At 42.7% G+C, this 22,516-nt stretch overlaps 1 protein-coding gene across 1 annotated transcript in view; it reads left to right on the top strand.

The window, feature by feature from the left end:
- TRIM42 (tripartite motif containing 42) overlaps nucleotides 1–22,516 on the top strand; it is a 67,956-nt gene that overhangs the window by 27,341 nt on the left and 18,099 nt on the right. Inside the window, exons 3-6 of the mRNA XM_015410273.1 lie at nucleotides 3,180–3,304; nucleotides 18,768–18,815; nucleotides 19,266–19,586; nucleotides 21,697–22,400. Of these exons, the coding sequence (XP_015265759.1) occupies nucleotides 3,180–3,304; nucleotides 18,768–18,815; nucleotides 19,266–19,586; nucleotides 21,697–22,400 (1,198 nt within the window). The remainder of the gene's footprint in view (nucleotides 1–3,179; nucleotides 3,305–18,767; nucleotides 18,816–19,265; nucleotides 19,587–21,696; nucleotides 22,401–22,516) is intronic.

Genomic DNA, 22,516 nt, shown 5'->3' with positions numbered 1-22,516 from the left:
TTTAAGAGTCAATATAAAAAGTTATTCTGAATATTTAACTAGCTCTTTATTGTTAATATTAGAACAATGTTCGTAATAAAGAACTATTTAAATAATCTCACTAACTTCAGAAGAAATGGCGTAGAGAAGAACTGTATTTCATAAATTCTTCTTATCTAGCTTGCTTCTTTGAAAGCACATTTCATATTCTTGGGTATAAATTGACCTATTTTTCCCAGAGAAAACTATTTTTATCATTTCCCAGCCCCATTCATGCCTGTGACAATTTCAGAATACTGTAGACCTGCCAGTTGTAGAGTGGGGCCTTATTGCAAAACATTCCTACCTGTCCTATGATCTGAGAGAAGCTGAATAAATAAAAGGATGAACAATTTCAGTGGCTCATTATTTAGGAGTATAGCTGTTGATGGATTCTCCAGGCTGATGTAATCTCACTAGTAATCAAGCAAGGAATATCGGAGAATTCCCATTCTAATTCAGGACCTTGTATGCTTTCCTTGTGGAAAACAACTGCTTCCTGCTAAATATTTGTTATTCAGTCATATTCATAGCTGAAAACAGTCATGCAGAGCTGTGGATTCATAGATATGTTTGCAAGAAAATATTTCCTATGCTGTGTTGATTTTTTTAATGAAACATTAATCTGAAAATAAAACACAATGTTAGCCAAAACTGAATTGTTCCACACAGGGAAAGAATATGCAGGTGAGTACCTAATACAGGCCACCCAACTAGGAAAGACAGAAAGACTGAATTTCCAAGGAATTACTCAGTCATCATCAAGCTGCCTAGATGAATACAGATGCTTGGAAAAGATACTCCCATTTCAATTATATGCCTTAGATTATTACATAATCTTTTGACTCTGCTTCACGTTAGCTTCTTCTTGACTCGCTTTTGCCATGGGATGTGGTTATCTACTCTGCTGCCCTGCTATTTCATGCGTGAAAACTCATGAAAGCCACAGAGCAGTTCCTTTATTAAAGCAGAACAGACATAAGGGATAAACAGACTCTCATCCTGGAAGAGGTGGGGCATGAAGAATACCTAAATATGCAATCACTACCCCAGTTTACTCTTATATCCACCTCTCTTTTGGGGGTTTATGTGGGCCTTATCCATCCTAGCTTGTTGCTTCTTTCCAAACCCTTAACTGAACACATCCACGATTTCTTCAAAATCATACCAGGTCTTGAGTAATTGCCCAAGTTGGTTTTCTCCCAAGTATACACTGAGCCTTGAGCTCCATCCATTTCCTGGAACAGCAACAGCTAGCCTAACAGAGACCCATACATGTCAACTCAATGTCTGCTTTGTCACTAAGGCCCAGCTGGGTCCCCAGACTATTGAAACAATTTCTGCAGGTGAACTGATCTACATTGCAGCTATAACATATAGAATGGATCACTCCCATGTCATGGAGACTGTCCATATCACCACCAGACATATCTGATAATAAGTTCAGACAAGGAAACAGTAACAGAAAGCATAATGTGTGTTATCCTATATTGGGCCATGTTGAAGAACAGGTAATATGAATGCTGCAAAGCTAAGTAGCATCTCATCACTTTTCTGAATTGTCAGCAAGCATGTATAAATCAGCAATATAGATTTGTAAATCTGTTTGTTTTAATGCACTCATGAAGGAAAGGGCTAGTAATAAGGACTGCCATTGAGGTTCATGATATAGCCCCAGTTGTGAACTTCCTTGTGGCAACTGCTTGGTCATTCTCAGAGAGAGATTGCTCAGTTTATATACTGTTAATCTAGTGTAACCCAACATGGCAATAATGGTTATCTCAAGATGTGCAATCTTATGCCACCCAGGCTTTGTTATATAAATACATAACTGTGGAAACATTTAGCTACAATTTAATGATTATTTTGGTTCATGCTACCAGGTGGATGTTCAGTGACATAGCCGATACTTAAAGACAGAGTTCAGAGTTTACGCAGATGATCTATTTATTTAATATATTTACATTTATTTAATATATTTCTATACCACATTTCCTTAAAAAAAATCAGAGAGAGTAGCACCTATCTCCTGCTTGGATCTCATGATATTGAAAGCCTCTCATTTTTGAAACAGGGATTAAATTTCATTCAGCATCAAAGACTAATATATTGGGAATGTAAAACAGAAATCAGTGGCACCTCTAAGATTAACATAGCCATTCATGAGCCAAACCTCCCTTCTTCAGATGCATATGAAATGAAACATTTAAGTCATCATTTATAATTAGAATCTCAGAGGGGGAACAGAAGAGGAGGAGTTGGGGCAGAGAGAGACCTGCTCTAAATCATTCAGGTGTGGATCCCTGAGTAAGGGACTGGAACTGATGTGGTTGTTACACTTAGTCATTGGTGAGAAAAACGGGTTCCAGTCTTCCATGAAATTCCATTAAAGAGAAAGAATTTTTTTTAAAAAAATTCAGGAAGATAAAAAGTCTATAAACAAAGTCTGAAGGAAGTTTCCATGTGTAGCACAGAAAAAGCAATACATTATGACACAGCATAATAGTATGATTATAACATGAAAAGAAAAACCAATTCACACTCAAAGGCAGGTCATACGAACAGTTATTGAATGTAGTGAGCTAGGAAACCCAAACCACTTTTTAAACCAAGATGAGATAAAGTGGTTAATCTCTTAATTCTAATTCAGCATTTTCAGCACTTTCACACTGGATCCTTCTCCTTCTCCTCAATAGGGAACAGTGACTTTAAGGTCCACAATAGGATGCCTGGGAAGATTGAAATGTTTTCCTGGTTTCTGACTGCTGCATTTTAAATGTCAAGTTTGTGTCCATTTATTCTGTTACATTGGGACGGACAATTATAGATAGTAGGAGGGAATTGGTGATACATGATGGCACATATTAAACGGGATGATGAACAAGAAAATGAGCCTAACATAGTATATGGGTGTGGGGGGGGGAGATAATTAATGTGTTTATTTTTAAAATTATTGAATGCCACTTCAAAGATTTCATAGTCAAAAATGGGGTAAAAATGCAGTAAATGAATTTTAGAAGGTTCAAAGCAGTTTAAACTATGGCAGATTTTAAAAACTGCCCTGTGATAATTGTGTGTGTTTCTGGAGGCCTGCTTTCCTTCATGTCACAACACTACAAGGTGTTAAGTGTTATTGGCAGTAATGTCCTCCTTCCTCTTAGCTGAATACTGAGGATGATTTCAGATTGGATAAGATGAATGGGGGTAGTTATGGGAACGTGATCTGCTTAGACAAAAGAAATCTCTACCCTCTAGTGAGTGAGCTGCAGCTGTTCCAGCCTGCAAGGTAAAACTAATTAAAATATTTTACAAGATGTGAACCTCTGCATATAATTAACAGTGTTTACAAAAATAAAGGTACATTAATGAATTCCTGATGGTGTTAAGTTTGGGCAAAGGTGTTTTTAAAAGAAGAAAAAGAAAAAGTGGCTACAGATTGGTAGTTACAAGTTATCAGTGCTCATTCTGAAGCCATTCATCTGTGATTCATATACTCAGAAAACTGATGCAGGGAGGTCTAATGCTAGATATTTCCCAAGTTGGGCTGTTACTCACTATTTTAGGAATCAATGCAGGATTTTTACCCATATGTATATGCCACTTTAGAGAACTGGGGTGCTGGTCCTATTGACTGTCACCAGCAACTACTTGGATCATGTGGGTACTACAGGGGTTGTTTTGTAGAAAAAGAGCTAGGGAAACTCATTAGCATAACTCGTTCGCATATGCCACACCCCCTGACATCAGGGGCCCGGCGGTGGACATGCAAGGCCAGCGGGAGTGCGAGGAAGCCCCGCCAAGGCCCTCCCTGGCCCCAGGCAGGCAGGGGTGGGGAGAGGCGGGGAGGAAGCAACTTACCCTCCCTCTTCTCCTGCCTCCTCCTGGCTGAATGAGGGCTGGAAGCGGGGCGGCCGGAAGCAGGGAGCGGGGCTTCATCGTGTGCCCCGCCCCCACACCTCACCCGGGGGAACTGCGTTCCCCCCCGAAATGACCTCTGGGGTACTATGCAATCATTAGGTTACACTAGAGTAGAGAGTATGATGGTGGGGGGAAATTTATTGGGCTGGTGGTCATGGGCTAACCCTACATGGGAGAGGTGTTGCTGCCCTGGGATCTGGTGAGCTGGCACTTCTTGAGATGAGGCTTCAGGAGCAGGTCCCTCAACTAAGTCCTCAAAGTCTAGAGGCTCTAGGTCCAGTGTAGTGATGCTGGGCATCACCTATGCCCCTGATCTTCCCTCAGAATGGTCCCTAACTCCTCCTGTTCATTGTCTGATGAGTCTCTTCCCAAGTCTGAGCTGAGTCCAGTAGGAGTCCTGATAGACAGCTGGGAGAGAAAGCTCTTTTCTGACTGGGCATACCACACAATCAGCAAACTATTGTTCTTTCCCCCCTTCAGTCTTGCTTCCTTCCTTCCTTCTCCATGCATGTTTACCCAGACATGGCTGAGAGAACTGGTACAGCTGCCACCAACCAAGTGAATGGGAATCAGGGAATTTACTGGAAAAGGCCACTTGATAAACTCACCCCTTCCTCTTTAGCAACCCTCCTCAATGGACAGAGCAAGTCAGGAAACAGCAATCCTCTGAAGCTAAACCAAATGAGTAGTTACCTGAAGTTACCTACAGTTTGTTAACTTGCACTTGTTATAGATCCTGTAGGCTTTTCCCAGATTTAAATGAATGCAGTCATACAGGGAAGGTTTATTCATTTTTAAAATTTCACTCGAGGCTAATGCAGGACTTTCTAGTAATCACAACACCAGCACTGACTCCATTGGAAACTCCATCTACAATTTGAAGGTAATTTTTGCCCTTTGGTGTTATGATAATTAGCTGTACATGAATATTAGAAGCCCAAATGTTGCAAAAAGGTGTGTGTTTTAAAGTCATGTGCATTTTAGACTCTGCTATGTGAATAATAGCTGTTCTCTCACTGCTGGGGCAGCACACACCACTGGGCTGAGCACCTGCCTTTTTCCATACAAAAAAATGAGACATTAGAACAATTGCTACAAGTTCACTGGGGTTAAGCAACATTTTCTTATTGAGAACTGAGAAAGTTTTTTTTTTTACAGTAAATAGAAATTAGGTCTATATTATTGTTATTTTAATATACTGCCATTGCTGTGTGTGTTGTGTTACAGAGTAAGATGGAGGGGAGTAAATTTCAATAGTGGGGGAAACACTGAAAGAAAGGGAGAGGGAAGTGTAACAAGTTATACCTGCAGTGGCTTTGATCCAGCATTATGTTTATTTATATTATAAGCCACCTTGAGTTCCGCAAAGGAGAAAGGTGGCCTTTTTTGCCATCATCACAGATGATTTATGGTGACCCCATAGGGTTTTCAAGGCAAGAGATGTTCACAGGTGGTTTGCCACTGCCTGCCTCCACATCACAACCCTGATATTCCTTGGAGGTCTCCCATCCAAATACTAGCCAGGGCCAACCCTGCTTAGCTTCTGATGAGATCAGGCTAGCCTGGGCTATCCAGGTCAGAGGTGAAAGGTGGCTAATATGTGTTTAATCCTAGTCTGATGGTCTATGCCCTGCACTGTCTTTATTAACACTGCTGGGGAAATTACCTTTGAAAACAAACAAGGGGAAAAAGAGAAAACATTGAAAAGGAGAATCAATCATTCATCTAAGGGGAGAAAGCCACCACTGGAAAGCAAGCATGGTGTTCTGTTAAGGCAATTTGCCACCACAAGCAAGGCATGTGCCCTGTACCAGCAGCAATCAAGAGCAAGACAAACCCTGATGGTACTAGCCAGCATGTTAGGATCTTGGGTGCATGAACCTAGTGGCATGGGTCCAGGAGGCAATGAGAGGCACAGGCCATAGTGCAGGAGTTAGAGTGGTGGACTGGGACTCAAGAGACCTGTTTGAGTCCCTATTCAGCCTTGAAATTCACTTGGTGACCTTGGACTCATTCAGTCTAAACATATTGGGCTACTCTGAGGAGAAAGGAGTAGGGAGCTTCTTGAAGGAAAGACAGAATGAAAATGTAATATATAATAAACCCTTTGCTTGACTAACTCAGCTCTGTACAGCAGCTGTAGTTTGGCAGGCTTGGCAGAGTAATATAAGTAAATTGCACTCATGTATGTGTTCAGGAAAAAAAGCATATGGTATAGCTCTCTTGGCAGGTGTCAAGTCACAGATCCGAATGTCTCTCTTGCATCTTCCTCACACACAAGCTTTCAACAGGCAAGGTGTGACACACACTCACACCCACCCACACATATTCACAGGAGACCATTCCAACATGTAACCCTCTACCTGCTTTTTGGAATGGTACAACCCCAGGAACACTGTACCACATGCCTTTTGCTAATGTATAGACTGGAATCTGTTTTTAATTACCATATGTTTTTCTTCCACTTCCATCCATATGAGTGCAGAAATGTATAACAACTTCACCAACAATGGCAGACAACTTCTCAGTAAATATTGTTGTTGGGTTTGTTTTTTGGGGGGGAGGGGAGACATTTGCCCCAGGATGGCACAACAACTTCCTTTTGATGTAAGTCAGACTACTAATTTTCAGCCTGATGCAACTTTTATTATGGGAAAAGGAATGCTGAAAAAGTAGTGAGCAAAGAAACCACAAGCATTACTCTGGAATCTTGCTTAGCATGCCAAAGGTTAGCTTTGCTGTTCAAGATGGTTTATTCTTGAAAGTGACTTTATGAATTTTATAACATGCTGCCAAAGCACTGTTGTAGCTGTGAATTAGTGGACTTAGTCAAAACAGCCAATAAATATTTCAGAAAGTTGTATACATCATTGCTTCCTTGTCCAGGAGTTGGCTGTTACATTTTGAAGCCTTTCCCAACCCTTCTCCTTATCTAGGGCACATACTTAAAACTCAGTCTGGTGGAAAGTAAGCAGCTATCAATATTCAAGAATGAGGTTAAAGAGCAGGTTATAGAACAGAAAACAACTATCCATAAGTAAGCTTGCAGACAAAGAAATGTGATAGGCAGCTGAAAGCAAACAGAATAAGCAGTCCCTCACTGCCAGTAGAGTTGAGAATAACAATAACTGATAAGCATTAAACTGGCTCCCCTTGGCAATCTGGGATGCAGCTGTTGGCTGTATGATGCATGGGAAGATGAAAACTGGCATTTGTTGGAATTTTATCCTATCATTTCATTGCCAACCAGGAATGCTTGTATGTTGAAAGCTGAGTGAAGGAGTGCTGTGTTTGCAATTATTATTACAACTGTGTGTGGGGGAGTCTTCAAAATCCGTTCACACTTTTTTGTGCTTTAGCCTGCTTATTTGAAATGCCGTAATGCCCATACATCACCAAGGCATGGAAGGCAACAATCATCTTCTGGGGGCAGTAAAAATGCTGTGATGCTGTCATTCACCATACCATTGCAAACCCAATGTACAAGCATTTTCTCATGAACAGACAAAACACCCATCACCCAGTTAGAGTTTCCCATGGCTCAGTGGTCAAAAGGCATTTATTTATTTATTTTATTTATATCCCGCCTTCCTCGTCAGTGGGGACCCAAAGGAGCTTAATTTTCTTTCCTTATCTTCATGTTATACTCACAATGTTCCTATGAGGTTGTACAGGATTAACCCACTCAGTCCAGTCCAGGAAAGTGAGGGAATCCAGTATTTCAGCACATTAAACAATAAACTATGAGATGGTTTCAGAACAATTTGCCACCAGAATCTCTTTTCAATAGTTCCTGCTTTTCCTAAGGGAAGAGATTCCAAACCCTTAGTTGGCATCTGGGACAGAACACATTAGCAACTCTACCTCAGAGATGCACGCTTTTTACCCTCCAGTGGTAGCATATGTGGTTAGTGTTAGGCACAAGACTTAGACTTGGAATCCAAGTTACAACATCAGAGACAATTAGAAATAAGAAGGATCTTTATTCAGTACAGAGCACAGCAAACAGATTAGGAGATTACAAAATAACAAAGGCAATGGCAATTTGCCTTAACTACACATTAAAGATACATAATTACCAATTCAGGAACATCCAACAGTCCACAATAGTCCAAGGGATTTTGAAGGGAAATCCCATCTTTGCACAAGCATGTGGTCCAAGTCACAAAGCAGGTCTTTGTTTCCCAAGAGACAGCATTTCAGGTGTCATAAAACAGACAATGACAAGAGGAGGAAGGGAGAGCTAAGAGACTCACTCCCATAGGGATCAATCAATTATACCCCAATTCCAGTCACAAATTAGCTGTGGCCATCAGCCAATTGCGAGTGGACATGGGTGTGCCCAATTGTTGGTTGCTATAGCTGCAACACAGGATTGGCTAGAAGTTTGGAGCCCCTCCTGCAGTCAGGTGACCCAAACTCTACAGCTTCTTCATTGCCTATGTGACAACACTCATGTGAGGCCTAGTGTGTGGAGCCTAATTGTCTGGCTTTCTGGCAGAAAGGTGTGAAGGAATGTGGTATATGGCATGGTTATAAAGTTTGCTCAGGCCATTTGGCCTTACCATTTGGCATTGCAACAGGAAATAAGACACAGCATGTTATCAGAAATAAATCACAGGAGAAGGCAGGAGACTTTTAGAAATCAATATTTCTATACAGAGGTAGATTAGGCTGAGAGCGTGTGTGACTGGTACAATATCAGCCAGCAAGCATCCATGACAAAGTAGAGATTTGAACCTGGGATGTACAGCAGGTTAAAACTTTAAGTCATGCCAAGGTGCTAAAAATGCCCGCTGCTAATAGTATTTGTATAAGGAGGATACCTTTTTTATGCCAGGGAGAAGGATGGGGGGCACATGCTGTGTGAAGAATGTATATTGGACAGGAGGGTTCATCAACGTTTTTCATCCTATGGAGACAGTCTGCATGTGCCCAAAGCAGAATAATAGTTAAAAATAAACTTAGGAACATGTATGGGAATTTAAATTATTCATAATAAAAACTCATTGTTTTTATTGGCAGAGTTTAAATATGCAAAAGAAGTGGAGCACTGACTGTTTAGAGAAAAATGAGTAGGTCTATTAAAGAAGAACAAATTGTTATAGAACATAGAAGAGAGAGGATCTTAACTGTCTAGCCTAACTGCTGTGAGAGGAATAAAAACAAGAAGAAAGTTCTGCAGGAGCAGGAAGTCTCCAGAAGAACCAATCCGGAGACAGCAAGGACATAATTTGAAATTGTGGGCAGTCCCTAATCTAGTTATGCTAACTAGCAGTCCTTCAGCTGTCCCCCTGCAGGGTGAGCTTCAGATCTTCTTCATAAGGCTGCACTATAGACCTTGCATATGCCAACAGTTTTAAACTCCATCCAACTATCTACTCATGTAAACAAAGAATTGGTAATCAGTTGCAAAATATTCCTGCAATGCATGGAGGGATAAGTAAAAATAACATTTTCACTCCATAGCAATATAACTTTACCCAAATCAGTTCCTCTGCCATCCCAGTCTTGTAAAAGCATCCCCTACATGCGAATAGCCAGAACACATCTATGGCAAAAAAGAACCTTTAAGTCTGTTGTGTACATAAATTCCAGTTTAATGCAAAAGAACTCAGACAAATTAAAGATGGAAGGGAGACAAGCACTTAACCAGCAAGTAACTTTATTACCATAACCAAGACATAGAATTTAAAAATGAGGACTCCATAAAAAAAAGAAATAAAAGGGCAAGCAATTATATCATGAAAACGAATAAAAACCTTCAGTACAGTGCTACTTCACTGGACGTCTTCAAGCGGAGGCTGGATGACCATCTTTCGGGTATGTTGTAGGGCTATCTTTTGGCTATGCTCCTGCAGAGTGCAGGGGGTTGGACTAGATGACCTGCAAGGTCCTTTCCAACTCTAACATTCTATGATTCTATGAAAAGTACACTGAAGAATTAATTTTTTTTAACAAGGAGTTCCAGAGTGGCCTCTATTTAAACATTACTATTAATAAACAGTTTTGTTGAATGTGTGCAAAAATGGTTTACAGCTTTCACTTCATGGAGTGTCAAAGCACATTCTCGGGAGAATGACTTATTCAGGGTTACACAATGAATTCATAGCTGCATTGGTTTTGAACTCGAGCGGAAGTCCAAAACTCTGGTGAACAGAATTGAGTTGTGATGCATTGATCCATTAAGAAACGGATTAAAGATGTTACCACCAACACCATTTTATTTTGGTGTTTCTAGAGTGTTTTTACATCAAGACGCTAAACTGCCTGCTTATTCGATCAGCTTGTGGGGTAAGCCACTCACCTGCTATTAAGGAGATCAGTGAGTGATTATTGTCAGAATCATGGAGTTCCTGGACTCTCCAGCATGAGTGGTGAGAACTCACAAGGTGGGGGCAGCAGTGGATGTGGCCTGCAGGCCTGGCTTGAGATTTGTGCCAGGTGCCATCTGGGGACGTTGTGTTGGTCATTTTGGCCCTGTGGATGATGCCTTGGAAGTAGCCTGTGATGAGCTGGTGGCCCCTATGAGGATGTGAGGCTCTGATGTGGGTTTTTCCCGAGCTGATTGTCAATGCTGGCGGTTTCATCATCTTCGTTGGCCTGCCTACCTCAGCCTGTTTGTCTTCATTTGTTCTTGGCCTATCTGCCATTGCCTGGCTTCAGACGTTTTCAGCAGGGTTTGGACAATCTTTGTCCGTCTCTGTCCAGCTTCTGATACCTCGACTGCTGCTGTGTGGAGTGACTGCTGTTGGTTGGTTACCCTGGCTAGGAGTAACTGGATGACTGAATAGCCTCATGCTGTGAAGAGACAAATGACACATGGCTTGGATGGTTGCTGTGAGTTTCTGGACCTGACTAGGTCTGCACCTGATGGAGGCCAGAGGTGCCTTCTTCTTGAGAGCAGCTCATCACTGAGAACATCAGGCCTCAGACTTCCAGGCCTACCAGTGCAGCCTGGGAATACGAAGGACTTGGAGGGTTACTTAAAAGACCACGGATAGCCTTGCCCTCTGTTAATTAGGACTGGGAATATTAGTGAGAGATCTTTTCCCCTTCTAGACAATAACTGTAATTAGAGAGTTTAGTGTATTATTTATTGTTAATTAATTAGTTTGATTGATTAGAGGGCTTATTTGCCATTAATTAATCAATTATCTAATAAGAGGGTTGTGTAGGATTTGTACTGTGGGTCGTGGGAGGATCCAGCATAAATTGTAGAGGGAGGACTAGGCATTGTAACAGTGGTTTTATTGGTAGGTTAGGGTTGGGTTGTGAAGCATTATATTGTACTAAAATCTGTTACTTAGACCTGGCATGGGTGTGACTGAAGACCTTTCTGGTGTCTCCTTGCTGAAAGGTGAATTGTGAGTTAATGCATGTGTGTGCAAAGTTGGGTATCATGATGCTGATAAGATCTAGTAGGGGAGGCCACTATGGAATTGGGGATCCCAGTAATCGGGGGATGTGGGAGGTATGGTGGTGGGGCAAGGTATTATACTGGGAAAAGGCAGAGATATGGTTATGTTTGGTCTCCTTCCAACCTTCACCCGATCCTGAGACATGTTGGTAGTGGGGATAGGAAGATATACCCTTCTCCGACAACCATGTCATGCGATGTCAGGTCCATCAATAATAAGACCATGATCCTGCAAGACTATCTTGTGGCACAAAAGGTGGACTTGGCATGCTTGACCAAGACCTGGGTGCAGGAGAGTGAGACAGTCTCCTGCACCCTAAACCAACTGGCCCCCCAGGGTTCTCAGTCCTCCATCAGTCTCAGACTAAAAGGCAGGGGGTGGCAATATTTATCTGAGAGGTTTTCTCTTTCAGGGCACTCCCCAGACCAAAAATCCCTAACAGGACTTTTTTTATATAGACTTTTTATGCAATATTCATTGTGTAATTGTTGTTAAAAAAATTAAAAAATGCATATTTTTATTAAAGAGTGCAGGAATATTATCAAAAGAATTTAGCAATAAGAAAGAAAACAAAGAAGCTACCATTTAAGGTTCTAACTACACAGTTAAATCCTAATCCATAGTTACCATGTTATGCTTCTTGGGTGAAATCAAGCAATCATTCCAAGCCTTCTTTTTGTGCAAGGCCAGGGCCTACCCAACACAGGATCAACCCTTACCTCCAAGGAGAGCTGAAACGGGCTTTGCTCCAACTAACACAAAAGAATAGAAAAGCTAACTCAGTCTAAGATCTGAACAGGCTGGGGGACCCTTCTAGCCAATCCAAAACTCAGATTAATGAAGTTATCTTAACATGGATATGTGACAACAGATGATTCCACAGAGGAATAGTTTACAAAAGGATGCTTCTCTCTGAAGTGTAAAACGAGCATTATCAGAAAGACTGAGGTGTGTGTTCAGTGACCACATGGTGGGGCTCCGTTTGGTCTCTGTTACTCAAAGGCACAAACCTTCCCATGACAGCAGCCAGATGTTTCCCTTTTGATCTCTTCAACCCATTTGCAGACCTAGATCATTAATATGAAACCTTAACCAAAGTTTAATTCTATGTCTAATGAAAAAGCAAGAAATTGACTGGAGGTCCAATTTCTCCACACCCATCAACTACCCACCCCTCGAATGAAACATGACACAGGTTATGGGTTAAACTGGGATAAGCTGACCTGCACCACTGTTAACATGTTAAAGGTATGGGTTTATACTGAGCTTGCCTTGCAAGCTTTCTAAAAGGGCAAAACCCGGCTCAGAGCCAGGTCTGGAATCCTTCTGAACCTTTCTTCTCATGGTCTGCATGCGAGTATGTAGAGGGGATGGAGGGCACAGTCCCGCCCCTGAATGCTAAACCTTAAGTCTCATCCTATGTCCCCCCAACTCAGAGGTCCCCCACTGAGTCACGTAGACTGCACAGCCAATAGGCACCCTGTTTGAAGACTCCCCATCGTTGATATCTCAGGGTGATTGCCAGATCTAAATCCCTTGAACCCATGCTCTTTCTGCCAAACCTCTCACCACCAACCACCCCTCCCACCACCAATATGCCAATAGACTGTGTAGCTCAACCTGCAGATAAGCTAAAAAAATATCTATTCTAGCAGCCGACAAGTGAACCCCATCAAGCCTAAAAAGATACGGCAACAAGAACCTGATCCCAGGATGTGGAATCACTCTTCCACTCCCCGCAATCCACTATGATGTTGTTCAGCCAGCACCATGCCTTGTCCACCTGCAAAGGATGGTACACCCCCCTCCATACCCACCTAGGTAGCATAATTGACCAAAACCACACTTTGTTGGGAAACCAACTCTTAAGGGTACCCAAATTCTTTAGGACCTCTGCCAACAGGGCAACCACCAACCTAGCGCCCAGATCATTTTCTCTCAAATGCATGACAATGACCTGGCTGCAACACATTCCTCTTTCCCCCATCCATTCAACAGAGGTGCAGTCTCCGATGCCTAGCTGGGTACTGATGCTGGAGTAGCTGGCCCTCCTGCTTGACCAGTACATGATCAAATGGCCGCAAATCAGCACATTGGTGACATCAGTTTTTGAGCTGCATCCTGCAAAGAAATGAAACATCAGCCTTCATTGTTTCTGCACATCGGCCCAATATGCCTGGGACCTCCAACAGCCCAAAGGTTGCAGCTTGTTGAGGCTGAACCCCAGTACGGTGCCTGTGGAAGCTGCTTCAATGTAAAAGGAATGGGTGAAGATGTACTTGCTTATCTGTCCATATCTTGTCAGATGTGCACTCTACAAACTCGGTAAACAAAGATGGTCACTAGCTACTTATATTTTGGAGGACAATGTTTGGCTAGATAAAGTTGATAATAAAAAATGATAGAGTAGGTTGGTACCCAATGCTTTGACAGAAACTAGTGTTTCTCCATTCTGTTGAACATTTTGTATGTTTAGATTTTCTTGTGTTTGCTGGCTATCGATACCCACGGAATACATAAGCCAGCTCTAATTATGCTGAAAGCTCCTTCCCAAAATATGAATACATGATCTAGGACATATGGTTGTTCATTTAGAGAGCAGTTTCCAATGATCTCTTCTTCCATTATGTCTGTTCTCATTGCGAACAACATGTTTTTGATAACAGCAGGCAGGCCATTTAATCATAAACAATGATAACTTGTGGTGATCAGGGATTTTCAAGGGGGAAAGAAGTTAAAGTGACCTATGGAAAACTGGGAGATTCCAGTTAAAACTCTTCCCCCAAAGCAGGAACGTTACAGAGCTGAGACTGTTATTTACTTTTCATCTCATAGCTTGATTACATGTTGAGGATTATTATTTTTTGTTTTTCAAGGACAGATGTCATTTTGTGACATCAAGTTGTCTTTACATTAGTAATACTGGCTTATATAATGCCACTCCAGTCAGCAAAATCTGAAGCCTTCCTTCAGCCTAAAGGGACCTCCTCCAATGGAAACAGCCATTTCCTTAGGCTTCAAACTTTGCTGAGAAGAGTGACAGGATACATGCAGCTATGATACTTACATTTAATATGCCTGGAATCAAACTTATTCCGCTCACAATACCTTTTCCCCCTCAAACCAAACTCTCCCATACATTTACATTGATAATTTAATTTTGAATTAAAAACTAACAGTACATAGAGTGCATTTGCATCGTCACAGCCGAAGATCATCAGCATCATCCCAGCCACATGGGAATGTTAAAGATATCACACAAAGGACTCGTCCCATCCACACTTATTTGTGAGTAAACTCCATTAAATCCAAGGTGACATATAAACATTGAAGAAGAAGAAGAAGAAGAAGAAGAAGAAGAAGAAGAAGAAGAAGAAGAAGAAGAAGAGGAGGAGATTGGATTTATACCCCGCCCTTCACTTGGAGTCTCAGAGCAGCTTACAAACTCCTTTCCTTTCCCCTCCCCACGACAGACACCCTGTGAGGTGGGTGGGGCTGAGAGAACTCTGACACAAACTGCCCTTTTTCAAGGACAGCTGTGCCAGAGCTTGTGACTGACCCAAGGTCACATCAGCAGGTGCAAGTGGAGGAGTGGGGAATCAAACCCGGTTCTCCCAGATTAGAGTCCGCACACTTAACCACTACACCAAACTGGTATAGGTGAATAAAATGTAAATGTTCAGGATCCAAAAGGCTATGAATAGTGTTCTTCATGCAGTCCATTGTTATTCTTCTCCCCACCACCAGCACCACCACCATACAGTCCCTTGAAGCTCTAAATTGCTGCTCCTGGAGAGGGTACCATCCAGAGTGGTACAAAGGAGTTAAGCCACTTCATGTGCAAATCAAAGTGCTAATTCCACTACTACACTAAGCTATTTGGAAAACAATTTTCAAGGCAGATTACTTCAAAAGCTTACAGCTGGATAAAAACAACAACAGTATACCTTCTCTTAATGGAGATAGATTTGTACTAGGTGCAACCAAATTAAATACAATAAGATTGTTTTCTAATAATATTACAAAAAATACAATGTGGGATTGCATCCACAGATATAATCTGCAGTCCTAGACAATGTTCCCTCTAAGCTCTGAAGCCTTGTGAGCAAAAATTCTGCCTTGTGAGCTACTGGCATTAAAGTTGTGAGTGATTTGGCTACTGCATAAATTAGTGTGCTCTGCAGTCATCCCTCCTGAGCTAAGACAAAATCTGTGAGCTGGAGGCTAAAAACCTGTGAGCTAGCTCACACCAACTCAGCTTAGAGGGAACACTGGTCCTAGATAACAAAAACATGAGCAATCAAAGGGGTTTAGCAAATTTCTATTGCCACTGATCACCTGGCTGAATGGCTAATCTGTTTTTCCTCTTAAAACTTACTTGAATAATTGTTCACAATAAAAAACTTGTATAACATATTTGGATGCATGGAAGTATTATTGTCACGATACATTCTTTGGCTAACCATATAGAAATCTCCCAGGTTAAGGTGCTATTATAGAAAGGATTCCTAGAAAATATTCTTTCCTTAATTAGATCCAGTCTATATTATACCACCCACCAATCAGGCACATCAACACCATTTTTAAATGTGATCACACCTTATTAAAATCCATCACAGCTCACTTTGCAGCAAAAGTTCAGCTTCAATACAGTGAAGACTTGCAGTGCAATAACTATAAACATAACATATAATAGAGCATCTTGTTGGTATAGCAACCTAAACACTGTAGTAGATGAATGTATTCCCCATCTATCCTTCTCTAAGAAAACTCTTTAGAACAGAACTCTCAGTTTCTTCACCTTGTCTAATCTTTACTCCTTTGCTGTAGCTGATTAACACATATTTGATATAAAAGATTTCAGTGGACCTTTAATTATGCCAAAAAATGTATTTTTGCTGTCAAGTTGCAGATGACATGATGACCTCATAGAGTTTTCAAAGCAAGAGACATTCAAAGGTGGTTTGCCGTTGCCTGCCTCTATGTAGTGACCCTGGACTGTCTTGGTGGTCTCCCATCCAAATACTAGCCAGGGCTGACCCTGCTTAGCTTCTGAGATCTGATGATATCAGGCTAGCCTGGGCCATCCAGGTCAGGGCAAAATTGTATATCATGAAATAAAGCAGGCCTGTAGCTAGGAATTTCTAATTTGGGGAGTATTTAAAATTCTTGGGGGGCACTGGCTAATTAATTAAAGTTAATTTACTTAAAGTTGAAGATCTTGGGCCACCCAGACGGAGTCTTTACTCCTCCGCCCTTCCCACGGCATCCCCAGGCACTGACTCTCTGCACCCCCACCTGCTCCTTCTGGCCCTCACCTGCTTGCTGGGGGGGGGGGGAGCGCACAGGCTTCCCCTGCTGCTGAAAAGGTCCTCGAGGAGGTGCAGGTCGAGGCCAAAGCCGCTTGGCCTGCTGCCCATTGTCCAGAGGTTGCAGTATGAGCGCCCATGGACGCACTGTGCTGGGAGCAGCTCCCAGTTGAAGTTGCGGAGCGGGTGGAAGGGGCAGCGGCGTACTGTGCACCACTGGGATTGGGACTAGGCTGGCTGTTAGAGAGATGGGTAAGCTGCCCTGAGCCCTTTGGGGAGGGCGGGGTATAAATATGAAAAATAAATAAATAAATAAGAACCACCCACACACTCTCCTACCAGTGCCAGGCTCACAAGACAGGCTGAAGAGCACTTTCCCTGGAGTCCATACGGGTGGCATGGGAGCCATGCCCCCTAAACTCCTGCTGTAGATGGGATCCAAGACTTGATGCTGGGGAAGCTGTGTCTGCTTAGAGTAAAACATGTTGAGCCTGAGTTTGCCAGTCTCCAAGGCTATGAAGATCTCTCCGAACTACAACTGAACTCCAGTCTACAGAAATCAGTTCCCCTGGAGAAAAATGGCTGCTTTGGAGAGTAGACTCAATAGCATTATATGATGCTGAGGTTTTTCCCGTCCCCAAACCACACCTTCCCCAGGCTTCAGGAGAGCCAGTTTGGTGTAGTGGTTGAGTGCGCAGACTCTAATCTGGGAGAACCGGGTTTGATTCCCCACTCCTCCACTTGCACCTGGCTGGATGTCCTTGGGCAAGCCATGGTTCTGATAAGAGCTGTCCTTGAAAAAGAGCAGTTTCTTTCAAGAGCCCTCTCAGCCCCACCCACCTCACAGGGTGTCTGTTGTGGAGAGGGGAAGGGAAAGAAGTTCGTAAGCCGCTCTGAGACACCTTTTGGGTAGTGAAAGGCGGGGTATAAATCCATTCTCTTCTTCTTCTTCACCTAGGGTTGCCAGCTCTCGGTTGGAAAATATCTGGATCTAGGAGAGGGAGGGGTTTGGGGAGGGGAGGGGCCTCAGCAGGGTACAATGCCCTAGAGCCCACCCTTCAAAGCAGCCATTTTCTCCAGGGAATCTGATCTCTGTCAGCTGGAGATCAGTTGTAAAAGCGGGAGATCCCCAGGCCCTACCTGGAGGCTGACAACACTAACTTCACCCCTAAATGTCCAGCAATTTCCCAACCCAGAGCTGTACACCTTAATTGAGCCAGGCCTGCTGAATGGGGATGTGAATAGTAGCACTGATTCTCTCCACACGTCTTGGTCTTTGGGTTTTTTGAGGGGGGGATTGAATTTTGTATTTTTTTCTAATCATTCTGTTTCATAGAGGATTTTTTTTTTTTTACAAAAGAAAACCACAATGAAACATATTATCAAGGGAAGGAATTGCATTGTGCAACAGAAAGAAAAAACATGTAAAAACAATAATTCACTGGATAGATCTGAATGAAATACCTTAAACAAATGCTAATTGATCTTTGGTAGTAATAGGATTTCTTGTGTTAATTTCCGTATTATTGAAGAGCATGCAAGTCTACACTATCTTTTCTTTTCTTAGACACCAATACTAATCACAGAACATAACATCCTACAAAATAAGCAGGTGGGGAAAAGTACACAGTTTGGTTCCTGATGTAACTGTGACAGAAATGGCAGCTGCATGTTAAATCCCAATAGGATAATGCAGCAATCCTTGAAACCTTCTCCAAATCTGTTATTCTGGCTGCAGCTGCAGCTAATATATTATCTCTGCCAACCACGATGATTTAATCTTTCAATATTGGTTAAAGGAGAACAGAAATGTTAATCAACAGTAGTTCATTGTAGTTCTCAAACCCATCATAACAGACCACTGGAAAGAACTCAAGGGGAAACTATAGAGGGGGTACGTGTGGCCTTGGGTACAAGCATCTCTGGTGAAGAGAGATTATGTAGATTCATAACAGGGGATGTACCTTTTTGGCTACTTGATGTGCATTCACGTCTCCAATATGTGCTAGATTTTGTTTCCACATTAGATCAGCCACACGATCCCTAAAGAGGTTTCAAAAAGAACCTGCTCCTTTCATGTCACTTCCTTCTTTTTCTGCAGTTTGTGTCTTGATGTAGTGGTAGACCACAACTACAGTGTTGAACAGAGGTAAGAGTTGGGAGCACTGAGGCCAGGATGTTCCACTGCTCTCGCAGAACTGGATCGGCTGAATCCCAGGGCAGTGACATAATCCGCACTGATACCCAGTTTTCCTGTGTGGTTCAGAGTATTCTCTGCTCAGTGGCTAGATCCACAGCATCAGGATCTAGTCACGGTGACATGCTCTGTGATGTAACGGAAGTGCCGCTTTCATGGAAAGATACCCATGTCCTCCTTGGTATAGCCCATTGTGATGTCATTATTCCTTCCTAAGTGGTGAGAAAGAACTTTCACAATAACAGGGGGGAAATTGCTTACAAAGCAAGACCAGCTTGTAAAGGCTAAAGGGAGGGAAAATCCTCAAGTCCCTTGCCAGGAGATGACTGGAGTGGCGTGTCAATGCTGTCTGACGTGTCCATGCTGCCCAGGCTGTCATTGTTCACCCTGCTGCCCTTGCAGTCATTGCTGCACAGCATTTGATTCACCGAGGTATTATGATAGAAGTGAGGAAGATGAATGCTGTTTGTGTTGGCATTTCCTGTGTACTGATGAGCGGAACTGCGACTGTTGCTACTGCCCACATGATGAAGATGAACCTTGTCAGTGCTTTCACTGCTCATGCTCAGAGAACCCCAATCTTCGCTGCTGCTGCTGCTCCTGTGCTAATAACCCACATTGCAAGTGCTGTTGCTGTACACGTGAGAATACAGAGTGTCAGTGCTATGAAAGCAGGTGTTGCACATATGTTCCCAATCCTTACAGGACTCGACACAGAAATGAGTAAGTGCCACAGAACTGTGATTTCTTTTAAATAATTATGCAATACTTCCTTATGCATCAGTTATCACTCATATGAACTGTTTCTCAGAATCTGTGGGTATAAGAAGAGAAGGGGGAACCTGGGACAGTGACTGAGGAAAGAAGGAAGACATAAAAGGGTGAGTAAGAAAAACAATCTGCTTAGTAAAGCAGGATCCACTGGTAAGAACATGGAAACATAAGAAGAGCTCTGCTGGATCAGACAAGTGGTCCATCTAGTCCAGCATTCTGTCTCACACAGTGCCCAACCAGTTCCTCTGGAGGTCCAACAGTAGGGCAAAGAAGCCAAGGCTTTCCCTTGATGTTGCCTCCTGGTGCTGTTATTCAGAGGTGCCTCTGATATTCAGCATGCTTCTGAACATGAAGGTTTTCTTTAGTCACCATGGCTAGCAGCCACTGATAGACATCTGTGGTATACTGGTACCCTGTCATCCCAACATTCTATGTAATCTCCTTCAGTGAATACTTATTCTGGCTGCTCCAAATGTCATGCACAGAGTGACACTCTGGCCTTGCTAACTGCAACCTCTTCCAGTCCCTGGCAAGTGACCTCAACCAATACCTGGTACACAAATGGTATGATTTTCCTTGTAAACAGGATCTAAGATGTCATGTTTTCATTAGCATGTTCCAGGGTGCAATCAGCAGCATGAAACACCAGTCTTATATCCTCCACTCTTGAGAAGGGCAGTCCAACCAGCACAACCAACTCCAACTCCATGGCATGCTGGTGATTCTGATGGCTGCTTCCCCCCAATCCCAGTTTCCCAGTGGGGGAGTCTGCCAGAGTCTTCTGACTCATTTCCCTCATTTTGCCCTTGTCCTGAGTGGGAGGAAAGCAAGGGTCTCAGCTTGGTGTGCCTGGTCTTGCAGCAGCCCAGAATTTGACTAGCTCCGTAAGTTATGCTGTATGGCAGAAGGGTTGAGATGCTCTAACCTTCCCCTCTGGCTGATCTTCCAGCCACATAGAATCCACCAATTAGAGGTCCTGTGGGAAGGTAACAGCGTTCCGTGTGCCTTGGTGTTTAGTCATGCCAGCCACATGACCACGGAAACATCTTCGGACAGCGCTGGCTCTTCGGCTTTGAAACGGAGATGAGCATCGCAACCCTAGAGTCGGATTCGACTGGCTTTCGAGCAAGGGAACCTTTACCTTTACTTTTCCTCACTGCAGAAGTGTTCGCACACTGAAGACTTGTGAGATTCCCCTTTCCCCTACCACAAGGAAGCAGAATTCTAGGTGTAAAAGGGGTTTAAATGTGTACATGCATGCATGCGTGTGTGTGTTTCACCTGCCTTCTTCTCAACACAAGTCCTGGAAAAGCAACAAGGTAAAGTTGGAGTATTTGGACAAGGCAGGAGCAAGTGGGCAAAATCTATTATCAGAAAAGGACTTTGTGAAGGAGATGTTTCCTAGATCCAGGTATAAGTTGCTCTGTATCATCCTGCCCAGGGAAATTTTCCTGGGCTGGATTCTAGCAGCTCAGAAGCATGACTCATCAGATAAGTGTGCATCAGGGCAGGCACACACCAGAGGCAACAGAGAAAGGCAAAAGTCACCCATTAGCCATTTTGACAAATTGGCCTCTTCCTGGACTCACTCTCTCACTTCTGGTAAAACTTGACAGCAACAGATTTGTTCCCTATCCTTTAGCTGTTAGCCACTCACCCTATCATTCTCTGTCCCCACTTGCCTCCTTTGTCTCTGCCTTTCTTGAACTTTAGGGTGTTTGCCTCTGAGGCTTTTGAGAAGAAAATTTAGAGGGGTGAATCAGCATTTATATTTAAAAGAATACGATGAGTGCTATTTTCTTTGTTTTCCTCAGTGAAAATGCCTGGGTCTGCACTCACCCATTATAATTTCTGGCATCACTATAAGATGAAACATACCTAAGTACAGGGGTTTATATACTATTACAGGAAACAGACATGTGTGAGGGAATTCCTACTTGTCTCTTTGCAATTAGGATTGTTGTAAGATAGAGGTTTTCCTGGTACTAGGCTCTGAAAATTGTGGCTTAGCTGAATTGATAGTTAGAAGTCCTTTGGCTTACTGTTCATTTGTTTTCAGGTCCGTATATGGCTATCCCAAAAGAAGAGCAAGAAGCAACACATCTGTCATTACTCTGGAGAAGGATTCATCAGGACACGCTTTTATTGACCAGCTGACATGCCCCCTGTGTAAAGAGCTGTTTCTCCATCCATTTATGTTGCCGTGTAATCACTGCCTTTGTGAGAGGTGTATCAAGAGCAGCCAGGAACGTGCTGAGGTCATTGAAAACTTCTTTATCATCACCTGCCCAATATGCAGCAAGGCACATTGCCTCCCATTTGCTAATAAAATACAACTGAGGATGAATTACTTAAGAGCCAGACTGGCTAGGAGATATATGCGACGGTATGGTTTCCTAAGATGGAGATTTGACAAAAGCAAAATACCAATCTATTGCCAAGTTTGTATTGAGCGGCGACATGCTGTCAAAAGATGTGTGACATGTCAACTGAATTACTGTAATATTTGCTTGCCAGCATTCCATCAGGACGTCACCACTCAAAACCATGTCTTTACCAAAGTCAGCTATGAAGTCTGGGAAGAGAAAAACTGTTTGCTTCATCCTGATGCATTGGTCTCCAGATACTGCCTTGATGACAATGAACTAGTGTGTGATTATTGCAAGGAATCATGGCACAATGATCACGAAGTAGTCGGATTGCCAGTGGCATGCTCGAAACAATCCGCTGCATTATTCAGTACTATTGCAAAGTTCAAAAAAGGTTCCTGTTTGTATTTCATTCTACTCTTTCTGCTTGATCTGTACTTAGATAATTTAGCATGCCTCACAGTGTTTTCCCTGGGGCTAAATAGTCCATGAGTACAGATGGTAACAAGC

Source organism: Gekko japonicus, unplaced genomic scaffold, assembly GCF_001447785.1.
Source record: "Gekko japonicus isolate JY-2015 unplaced genomic scaffold, Gekko_japonicus_V1.1 scaffold1292, whole genome shotgun sequence".
NCBI lineage: Eukaryota > Metazoa > Chordata > Lepidosauria > Squamata > Gekkonidae > Gekko > Gekko japonicus.
Note: the sequence above shows the minus strand (reverse complement) of the source record. Positions and strands in the feature narration are given on the sequence as shown.